The sequence below is a fragment of the Hylaeus volcanicus genome, chromosome 6, assembly GCF_026283585.1.
Source record: "Hylaeus volcanicus isolate JK05 chromosome 6, UHH_iyHylVolc1.0_haploid, whole genome shotgun sequence".
Classification (NCBI taxonomy): domain Eukaryota; kingdom Metazoa; phylum Arthropoda; class Insecta; order Hymenoptera; family Colletidae; genus Hylaeus; species Hylaeus volcanicus.
In genome coordinates this window covers 24,663,726-24,675,827 of record NC_071981.1, presented here as the reverse complement: position 1 = coordinate 24,675,827, position 12,102 = coordinate 24,663,726, and the positions used below count along the sequence as shown (strand labels likewise).

The following is a 12,102-nucleotide window of genomic DNA, read 5'->3' as shown; positions in this document are numbered from 1 at the left end:
TTTTTTAGTCATTAAAGTTGAATTTTATAGTACTTTGGTTATTAGGATCGTTTCTAACAATATGTAAATAAAATATATAATTGTATAAACACATTAATATAATTAATTAAATATTGTAAATAATATAATGAGATAATAAATCACATTAATATAATTAATTAAATATTGTAAATAATATAATGAGATAATAAATCACATATATATACATATACATATATATATATATATATATTTATAAAACATATAAATACATGTTTTATTTACGTATTTGTATTGCTAGAAATGATCCAAGTAACAAATCATCATATATTATATATAATGTAACATAATATAACATAATGTAGTATTGTTAAAGTATTTAAAAGTGAAATTCAATGAAAAACTGAATATGCGAATAACTAGATTGCTAAAAAATTGTTAAACCGAAGAATTGTATTCGCGGTAACGATATCGTTTATTTCTAGCGTTGTCTACCTAACTGTACCGATGACCTAATGAATACGCGTAATTGATTCGAACTGCACAATACCGAGCGATCAGGAAGCCATAGCGAATAATAAATTGACCTAGTTATCGATAAAAGGTGGAGTTCCTTTGGTTAAACCACGCAGGGAGGCGTCCACGTCGAGACTCGCGGGAAAAAGCACAGACGGTAGGAAAATCCGTCGAGTCACGGGGAAAAACGATTGGTCCAGATCACCGTCTCAAGTACGCGAACCTAACAATCTGTGGGACGACTGTCACTTTACACTGGTTATTTTTCATTTTTTTCTTTTTTTTTTTTTTTTTTTTTAATTAACCTTTGCCTGGAGGTCATTAATAATTCTCGCGCGTTGAAACTGGTATCCTTAAATAGAAACACGAGAGCAACATTACTGTCGAAGCGGCTCGCGTTTGCATAGCGAAAATTCATACGCACGAAACTTATCTTATATCAAGGTTAAGCGCCATCGCGGATAATAACACATTACACGCGTTTGACGGACGTTATCGGCACTAATAAGGAATGTATTTTATATGGATACCCGTTATTGGTTTCTTTGTTGTGTCGAGGTGACTGGGAGTCATCTCGAAGCTGATTGCAACAATTTCATGGTTTCTGTAAATTGGAATTGATCGTTGCAATCCTTCGCCATGTACAGATGGCGTGCAACTATTTCGAAGTCTATTAGAACAGTCCGTTTCCTTTTTCTTTTTTTATTCAATAAAAATCACGTATTCCACTCTTTGTCGAGACTAAACGATAGTCACCTGTACTTAGTTGAAACAATGTAATATTTTCAGCGGAATAGGAAGCGGAACAGTCTGTATAATTTACAGTCGTCCTGAAGTAATTTGCAAAAATTGGAAATTGTCAATTCAATCGAGATCAATTATTTCAATTATCATCGGATTCTTACATCGTCTGTCATGTCCGAGTGATAGGTAATGGTTCCTGACGTTTGCCATTATAGTATTCTAATTTTAACACAACAGAAATCAAGCGATGGATTGTCGCCTGCATCGTTTGGCTGCATTTGTTGAGTTGACGAGTCCAGGTGTTAGATAGGGTTGCTGACGTTGTCGCAATCCGCTACTTTTAATTGAATGGAAGTGTATGATTGCACGTTTCGCCGAGTCGAGGTGACTGACAGTTATCTCGTGAATGATCTGTCGCTTTTAAATATCCACTCCCACAACGAGCGCGTATAAACGTACACACATTTGCATCGCGTTCGCGACCCTGAAATTTTCAAGTGCGCGTGATAAGCGTTCTCTTGGTTAAATATTTTTCTTTCATTTTTATAAGCCGTTCAGGCGGGAATTAATCGCCTCTACTATCTTTTTACCGGTTCGAAGGTAGACACGTTAATTCGCGTTACGTACTTGTTTTGTCAACGGTTGTTTTGATACGCCGAACTGACGTATCATAAACGTTTTAGATAAGAATCATACGTTAAACATTATTCGTCGTTCTCGTTAGAATTGTTCACGTTGTGTTCGATAAAGATTGCCTCGACGCAGCTGCGAGTTATTGTCGTGATTGTTATCTCGGATTGTAAATTACGATATATAATTTTCGTTATTTTTCCAGAAAAGATGCAAATACTGAATTTTATTTTGTGATTAATTATTAGTATCGAGCAATTATTTAATCTATAAATATTAAAATTACAGTTTAATCAAGTTATAGTAAATTTAAAAATAATAATAAAATTTGACATAGACTAGAGATACGCATAATGTTAAACGTAGTACGTGTTTATAGATTACATTACAAATATGTATATACAGTGATAAACACAGTGTATGTTTATAGTCGAGTAGTTATGTCAAGAAAAATCTACAGTGATAAATGTAATGTATATTTATATCTTATGTTAACGCTGCTAAAAAGAAACCTCTCTTCCAGAAAAGAACTTTCTGTGTCATTTACTCGAGATTATTGCAAAAATTTATTGCACATGGATAAAATAGACCGCTTTTGTGAGATATGGCGAGTCGATTGAATAATATAATGACTCAAGTTGCGATTCCGCGAATTATGTATTTTTATCTAGACAATTTAATTCATTACGCAGATAACAATTGGAATTTCAAAGGTATAGCTTTGTTAAAACAGAAAATTTTGTAACTTCGTGTCGAGCCGTTTCCAATTATCGAAGTAAATCTTTTCGACCATATCAATAGCAATTATCAGGCCATATCAGAAGTAAAGTCATCGAGTCATTGAATAGAAAAAGAAACATTTCTATGAGAATAAACAAAAATATACATTCGTTTATAAAAATACGACGCATCAACATTTTGTTTGTTCGTTAAGTAACAGTTTATCTATTCGTAGATATTGCTTTCTGTTTCACGGTTTCTAAAATATTAAAATTTCATGTAAAATTTGGTGTCAATGTAATTTTAATAATTAGTGATAAATGTTTCGAGTAATTTGTTTTGCTGTTTACATTAAAAAGCTGTCCACATAAATATGTAATATACGTATTCTCAGACATGCATAGTATGCAGTTGACGAAACTTCGGATAAAAAAAAAAAAAAAAGAAGAAATGGAAAATATGTATCGGAATCACGTAACGATAAGAACATATTAATTCAAGGACGACACCATTGGTCCTTGGATTAATCCGTTCTTATCGTTGCGTGATTCCGATAGAAATTTCTTTTTTTTTTCCATGCTTTTTTTTCTTTTCACTCTATAATTTCTAGTATTTTCAGAAGCGTAGCTATCGCGTAAAAGGAAAATTGAGTATACGCTAAGTGCAGAACACTTACGGGAATTTATGTCACCTCTGTACGTCGTTCTTTAATTTTTCCCATGGTTCTCCGGAAACTCGAACTCTACGAGAAACACTTTAGGGCAAACGACCTTTAAAATCTGAGTCAGCGTTCGTTGGCCCGAGATCACGAAAGCGGTGTTCATAAAGGGATACGCGAGGTTCTCGTGCAATCGAAGCGATGAATGCTGTGTTATTTTAGCAATCAAGCTTCGCCAAAATGGTAAAAGACAGAATTTTCAAAAAAATTAAATAACATACCATTTAGTATTTAATATGCATTGTATTTATCGCTGCTATATACTACTGTAATATAAATAGTAAACATAAAATAATAAATTGAATCGCATTTTCTATTACATTGCTTCAAATGTAACAAAATTTTACTTATTGTTACGGTTTTACAATTATTATCAAGTTACATTTGTAATCTACTAGACGAATAATAATAATAATAAGTAATATTTTATAGCTATCAAATTTTTTATATAAATGACGATAAAGTTGTAAGGATTACCAAGTCGAGACTTGGGTTATTCTATTCGTGGAATAAGTAAATTTATTTAAATAAAAATAGAATTACAATACAGTTGCCCTAGGCCCTGATACAGTTGCCCGGCTGTTTCGTCTCTCGTGTATGTATAGGGCCGTCACTGACTATGCGACGTCGAGAGAGCGATAGAAATAAACCGTTGGCTCGAAAAAGAACTAGTTAGAAAGAGACGGTTGTGTTTATAAATACGGCGTGTGTGAGTTTCGCCGCGACGCGCCTTGGATCCAGGCTCGTTGTTTAATTATCGAACGAGTGAGAAAAAATGTTTGTCGCTTACTGCGCAGTGGTACGGTATCAGAACCTCCTGAAGAAACAAGAACTTGAGTCACAAAGAGCTTTTAAGACGCATTAGCTCGGTGGTGCTCTCGAACGCCTCTTAAGTATTTTGTAAACAATGACGATAAAGTATGTCGAGTTTGCGCATTCAACGAAACGCATAATCCAGGCCACGCTTACGAGGAACAGCGCCTGACTATGATACGCTGATTTCTGCGAAATTACGCTCGCGGATCGAGCATAGGAACGTATCGCGATCGGTTTGAAGATGGTACCGTGATAAACAATACCACGTGACTGGGGCAGGACTGTAGCGGGTCGCGCCTCTCGCATAAATACAAATACATTTATGTTCTAGCAGAAAAGAATGCTTATTCAAAATGTGCTTTTGAAAATATTGTTCGTCGAGTAATTTTTGTGGATGTTTGACCGAATCGATTAAAATCGAACACCTTGTATATAGCGAAACCTTCTGTTTATAAGCACGCTATCGAAGCGGGTTGGTGAGCTCGCACGTGAGAGAGTCAAATCGAGGACGAAGACGTTTGAAATGAGGAAAAGTAACGGGGCGAGTAACGGGTTGAATTTAACGCATCTTGCCGTTACGAGCACATATTTGTAAGGCTAGTCGTTAGGTCACGCTGGATAATGTAATTCTATGATTGGCTGCATGTTGATAATGCGCGGCATGTGTTTCGATTACGGAACACCTATTTTCACTCTACGAGAGAACACTAAATTTCTCAAGAGTCGTTGGCAGGATTTACTTGGTCGGTAACGTCGAATATTGACCACGTCGGTAATGTTAGCTCTCCCGTTCAACGAAGTTTAGAAACCTTGTGTTCGATAAACTGGTCTTGGCGCTACATTGACCACTTATCGATAACGATGATGCAGCAGGCTCGATCGAGAATCTCGAACGTGCAGTCTCTCAACAGTGAAGATTCGTCCATCACTCTCGATTATGCAGTGGCTAATACCAAACGCTACAGATATAAATAGAACACGTTTAGAACGATGATAAAAAGATCACAGTGAAATTCGTCTGTGATTATTTCAACAATTTCTAGTTCGTACCATATATTTTCAATTAAATTTAAATTCATCAACCCAGATGATGCTTTGCGAATATTTAAGCAAATTCATAAATATTGTAACGTGTACCTTATTTTTTATATTTTATGTGTTTCTGCATTTGTTCACAACCTTGTATATTCTTGTATATCCACGCTTGTCGGAAGTGCATAAATATTCGCAGTCTATTTATAATAAATTTTATTTAGATAATTTAGTTAACAGTTTACCGACTGGTAGTAATTGGACATGTAACAAAATTCAACAATATATCTTATTTTGGTAACGTTAGTATTATACAATATTTATTCCGTCTATTAGAAACGTTTTCTGATTAATATTTATATAACATTTCATAATTCATACAATGATGAGAGCATACGATGTTGTCCAAGTAATAGATAACAAAGTATTGGTTACCATGGGAAAGAGCCAATTAATATACTACCTGTCGGTAAAGTGTTAATAAAATATATTAACATAAATAATTTATTCGTAAAAGTAAAGCAAAACATACTTATATTACTCGTGAAAGTTTAATTTGTACGTATCGAATATTATGGGAGAACATAGAAAGGGAAAGGTGGTAAACGTTTTTTAGTACGAATAACTGTGCGTGTAGTAAAGAAAATGTGCTCATCGCGCTTCTCGGAACTCTGGTATCGCGTTCCAGGAAAATCCTGACACTGACTCCGTGCGAATGGGTTAAACGTAATAGGATTTCCGGAACTCAGTCATCTTCCACTTTCAAACTAACGCGATTTCATTACGTAAAAATAAAAATGTCGTAATTTCGAGCTCGGTCTGAACGTTTCATCGTGAATCACGACGTAAGATTGAACTAATTCCTACCATTCTCAAAATTGGAAAAATTTAATTCGACAGGTACAAGAAATCGATAATTCGTCGTATATGTATAGTAACTGACACTTAAAATTGTACCAACTCGATCGACTTTTTTTTTCTATAAAGTATTGCTTTCATCATTGATTGGTCATTTTTCAACTGAATAATATATATATATAGTTACACTTTAACCACACTTCACAAGTGTTTACATTGCAAAGTAGATTAGTAAAAGATTGCAAAGTATTGCATTATTCTTATACCGTATTACACTTAACCATCTTTTTTAAATATTCTTTTCAAATCATTTTTGTCACAAATTTGTACCGGAAGATAATTGTTTAAAATACATATAATTTCAGATACAGTTGAATGTGAAACAAACATTTAGAAAATGAAGATGAACAGTATTTAAATTTATTCGTAAAAAAAAAGTGACCTGGCCTCCAGCCTCCTGGCCTCCGATGTTAGAACACTGTATGATCTTGAAATTTTTCGCGGAATTAGGTGTAAAATGGCGTAACTCGAGCTAACCTTGACGTTATTTCGTGACTTATTAGAGGGTGTCTATCCTGTAAGGATTAGAAGCGCCATGCGACGTGTCGTATACATTGAAATATGTATAGGAAACTCGCAGCGGCAGTCAGTACGTATGAAACGTTTGACGGCGCAAGTTGGAACGCGGTGGGAGAGCACGGTGATCAACGTGGGGGTTGAAAGGTGGTGGGGGATCAGTCGGTAGGAGCGGGTTTAACGCGAAGAAGCAAGGGTCCAAGCGCGTATATACCGGTACTAATCGCACGTTTGGGCAAACACGCGTTTCGAGCTGTTACGAACGTTACATTCACTGGTCGTACCTCCCAACGTGTCTCGTTCGCCGCGATGATTCCGTCTAATTTGCGAGTGTGCCGCCAGAGCACGCGACCGGCCGAATGGCTTACGTAAGTTGCGCGGTAACGTCGATTGCTCCCGAGTTGTAAATCGCACGGGCTTCTTTTTTAACCGCACCGTGAGTACACCAACAGATACGACAAGGTGACGACGACCTTTTCGCATCCGGACTTCCCGCGAGTATATCACCCCATGACGGAGCTCGACACTCTGTCGTTTCTTTCTACGAAAACGTAACAGGAGTAGCCGGCTCTTGGTTATTCAGGCTCGACGGATACTCGGGACGGCGTTGTTTCTCCCGTTTTAAGCCGATTCTACGACATAGTGCGGCGTTAAAAATCGAACGTCGAGCCGTTCGAATATTCGCACGTACAAAGGGGAACGAATTTCGAAGGATAAAGTGTGTCGTGCACGAAATACGAACTCTGTGACCCAGAAACGACTCGAAGCGGTAACTTTGTCGTCAGTGTAGACAAAATCTGCCGACGGTGCCAAGAAAAAAACGAACAGGGGACCGAGGAATGCGAGCATTGTTTTTTCAGCGTGCTATGCGTGAACTAGGGAGACCTTTGGGTTCGGAAACCCTCCGTCGTGTCGAGATCTCGACGATGGCAATTACGAAATTCGCGCCACGAATTCGAACGAACGCCTTCTTCCTTTGAACCGTCTACGAAAGTCACGTTTCGATCACGGATTACACCTGGATACGGAATTTCCGATATTCGTTGGGCAAGTTTGACGGTGACGGATCGAGAAGACAATTATCGACGATACTTAACCTAACCCTTTGACTACGAAGACGCGCGCTGTGCGCGGGAGGCTTTCACGCGTGTTAAGTACACGTACACATCGAACGCTCAAAGGCACTTGCGACGGTTGGAAACTGACAACTCCAGCGTCGATTCAAAAAGTAAGAATGTATAATAAACTTTATTTCGGTGCGAGAAGAAACGTCGAATCGGGGTTGAATGTTAAGAAAAATTGTGTCTGAAGTGGTTAATTACGATAATACGAAACGAAAAGAGGCGAGAGTGAAACGCAGCGGTGGTCCCTATTGGCGACAACGCTCGGTGACCGTAGAAAGTATTTGATGGAGTTTCGCATCTACAACTCGTTTGACTCGTGGCCGAAGACACGACAACGTTCGAGCGTCCCGTCTATAAAGCGTGTAGTCGAGGACCGCCGTGGAGTTGACGCACTGTCCGCGATCGTTGCGTGATATCTCGTGTTTTTTGGAACACGCGGTCGGAGTGTATTCTCGGTCGCGTCTCGTGCTCGGAATTCACGGCGATTTTTCACGGGGCCTACATTGAATCGAGCGTGCGTCGTAAGTGCTTGTGAAGGTAAAAACAAAGTGTGGTGGGTTGATCACGCGGTGAAGATGGAGGATACAGGGGCGAAAATCACGCCGGGAGCCAGCGTGTCCGTGTTGGTGCTGGCGAGCACGCTGTTTCTCGCCGGAGTCATCCTCGTAATCGGTTACATCGTTAGCCGGTTGTCACGTTCCAACCGATCTGCGGATTCGATGAAAAGTAAGCATCCGGAGAATTCATTTTTACTAGTCGTAACGCGTCTGCACGATTTCTGTGAGGAAACCACGCTTGCGTGCTTGTTACAGCCTCTCACGCCGTCGAACACGCGATTCTCTTCTCTTTTCTTACGAGATGTTCGATTCTCGATTGATTTTCTGATGATCTGATCGCTTTCACGCGATTCTCGATTTTTTTATCAAGCTTCTTTCGTGCTCGATTCTGACACGAATCGAGCGTAGTTTTTAGTCAAGAATCCTCGACTCGTCTAACCTCTCGCGAAACGTGCTTTCCGTTTTTCGTTCGGTTTGAATTTTACGCGATTTTCTTTCTTGGTCGACCCACCTTTTTTTTTGTAAAAATTATCAAATCCTGTAGTTTTTGACCCGAAAAGTCCGAAAACGCAAGTTAAAAGTTTAGGAATCCGATACTTTAAAAGGTACGAGTACATAAAGATGTATTTAAATATTGATTTATACTATATATATTTATTCGTTATATAATAAATTTATTATATATCTATACATAAAATCTTGACAATTACAAATATTAAACAATTATTAATTAATTGGAATTATATTATAGTACGTGTTACGTATAATTAAATATAATGTAAATCTCCATTTACATACTTTCCTTTTTCTGTTTTTTTTTATTCGTCCAAAGTGTTTTCCACCGTAGGACAAATATATAAATTATGTATGTACCTCTTGTTGATCGTCGTTTCCAAGGGATATCTACCAATTTTAGTGTCGGTAAAACGCTCATTTTCAAAAACAACGAGTAAATAAGCAGCGATTAATGTTCGATAAGATCTCAGTCGTAAGTATTCAGATCTAACCTAGAGATGTCAAAGTATACGTGAGAAATACCAACTAGAAAACCTACAAGTATATTTGTATTTCATATTTTTCGCTTGGAAATTACGATAGTCGTTCCGTCGCATGCAGTTTCAACGTTGAACGAGGAATTAGTTGTAACGAGTTACGCGACATCGCGGCGCATACCTAATTTCTCTGACGAGAAAAAGTTTCTCAAGCTTTTATCTACGAGCTTAAGTGAACTGATACCGATACACTGTTTTTCTTTCCTAACTCGTAAAACGTACCGGACAGTTTTTATCGTTACACTGTATCGAATTGCTTGTTTACGAATATTTATCGATACCCTGCGGCAAACGTAATCGGTGCGAGTTTCTTACGCATCTGAATGAATGTCTTTGATCGAACATGTTATCCATTTTATTTGTTTGTTTAATGACCGTACTCTCAATATTGACACAAGAAACGAATTTATATACAAGAATTTCGATACATTATCTCGAAGCATGTTGATAGGGTAACTTTCAGGAAATCGAACTATCTCGGAATAAAACAAAGATAATGAATTTCGAAAAAAATATAAGCGAACAAAATAAAACTGCAACGTCAAAGTTATAGTTAGACTAGATGGAGAAAGAAACGAAAGAAACTAGAGTAAAATAGTAATGCACGTGTCGCAAGATATTTAATAAAAGTTCAATTGTGTTTATATCGTTGTTGCATAAAAAATTTTAAAACTGGCGGGAAATTACGCTTTCGCGAAGAATGCGGTTCTCAAGTCGTTGTTAGGCGTAACAAATTCTATACGAAACAGATGAAAATTTTGTCACGGAATATCGTATGAAAAATAATTTCCTATCGTTGGTGGATGTTTCGTATGTCTATGTTTATCGTTTTCTTATTTTGTACACGTTCCACTCGGTTCTACCAGATAAAGTTCCGTATCGCGTGTACTTTATCATAGCAATAGGCTGGTACGGAAAACCGTATCGCCGTAAACTATAAAGATTGAGAGCAGTGTACCAGATTCGTTGAGAGATTTTCTTTAGATTTGTAGTTTAGGCAAAATATTTAGTACTTGAACACCGCAAAAAAGATTTCGATGTACTGGAATTATTTGAAAATATTTCCTATATAAAATAAATAGTAGTACATATAAATAGTAACTTAAATAAATGATAAATAGAGTAAAATAAATAGAGGACAAGTATGATCTAATCCCTTACTCTATGATATATCTATGGTTTTTTCGCAACAATTAATTTATTATACCTCTTTGTAACATCGATACTCCGACGATTATTCTGTTTCACTCGAAATATGAGTAGCGCGATGGTGGCAGTGGCCCATGGAAGGTTTTAAGTCCAGAAAGAATGGACGTGGGAGAAGTAGAGGTAGTATGGGGTAAATCGAAGAAGACAAAGGGAGAAGCGCAGCTGCGTCGGCACGCAATATTTCGTGCCGCAGTACACTTCATTCCTGCCTCGTGATCAAAGCGGTCTGAACCCTATGCATTACATTTTCTTCATATTTCCAAGATAATGTACCTTCGGGGTCTTCGAACAGAGACGTAAAAAATGATATTCTAATAATGGCTGACGAATGACCAACGCGTCACGATTAATTCGACGCCTATTCGAACAGTTCGTTTCTTATTTCTTAAAGATATTCATTTATTAAGAAAAGATTATTCTATCGAGAACGAAGAACTTTTGCATTGGTTTTTATAAGCCGAGTACAGAAAATACTAATTATTCGACGAGAAATTGTCGTCGAGAGTTGAGATATGAAAAATGAACGTCGCGTTTTATAGTAAATCATCCGCGAAACCAGTTCGTGTATTTCTTTTTATAACTGTATAAAATACTAATGTATTCGAGAAAACGTTGCCGGTCAAGGATTACGAGCAGAAAAGCAATTTCATGGTTTATATTTTATAACGATAGCAAGTGCCGGCAGAGTAATATATTTTTTGTTTCGCGGTGATGTTTACGCGGGAACGAAATCGCGAAACGATATCGTTGCGTTATAGGCGCGATCTTGAACCCGGGGAAGCGTTCGAAGTTTCATCACCGTGCGCGATTATCGAACGTGTCGATCGCTGATGGAAACGTGGTCGCTTCTTACGCATCGTTGCTGAATATCTTCGTCGCCATGGCAATGAATTTATTGCGCGAAAGAAACAAACGGCGCTAGGTTTTCTGGCCCATGCACTTGCTCTCTAAACCAGTGGTGCGTAACCCTTTCGACTGATTACGTTGGCTAAGTTTCGAATAGAGGGGGTAGGGAGTAACAACATTTTTCAATTTAACGTAGTACCAAAGTTATTTTAATAAGTACTACAAGTCACTATCCGTTTTGAAAAATAATAGAAATTTTCGAAAATTACTAGTTACATTGCATTAGGTTGTCCAGAAAGTTCGTGCCAATTTTTAAGAAAACTTCAAACGCACATTTCAATTGTAATATACATTTATTTATATGTATATTTATTGAATTACATAGGCACCAGTTTGTTCCACAACCTTTCCACCTTTAAAGAGATGTACATATATATATATAAGAATGGCTGAAAACAAATAATATATATGTATATATATATAAGAAAACTTCAAACGCACATTTCAATTGTAATATACATTTATTTATATGTATATTTATTGAATTACGTAGGTACCATTGTGTTCCATATATATATTTATTTATATGTATATTTATTGAATTACATAGGTACCATTTTGTTCCATATATATATCGTGGGATTTATTTTTATAACTTCGTCGAAGTTTCCATATATATATATATATATATATATATATATATATATGGAACAAAATGGTACCTA

General features: G+C 37.0%; 2 protein-coding genes across 2 annotated transcripts in view; both read left to right on the top strand.

The window, feature by feature from the left end:
• Positions 1-12,102, top strand: part of LOC128878785 (transducin beta-like protein 2) — a 61,157-nt gene that overhangs the window by 3,064 nt on the left and 45,991 nt on the right. The window lies entirely within an intron of this gene.
• LOC128878781 (uncharacterized) overlaps positions 6,581-12,102 on the top strand; it is a 29,053-nt gene continuing 23,531 nt past the window's right edge. The window contains exon 1 of the mRNA XM_054127293.1: positions 6,581-8,439. Coding sequence (XP_053983268.1) covers positions 8,289-8,439 — 151 coding nt within the window. The 5' untranslated portion in view covers positions 6,581-8,288. The remainder of the gene's footprint in view (positions 8,440-12,102) is intronic.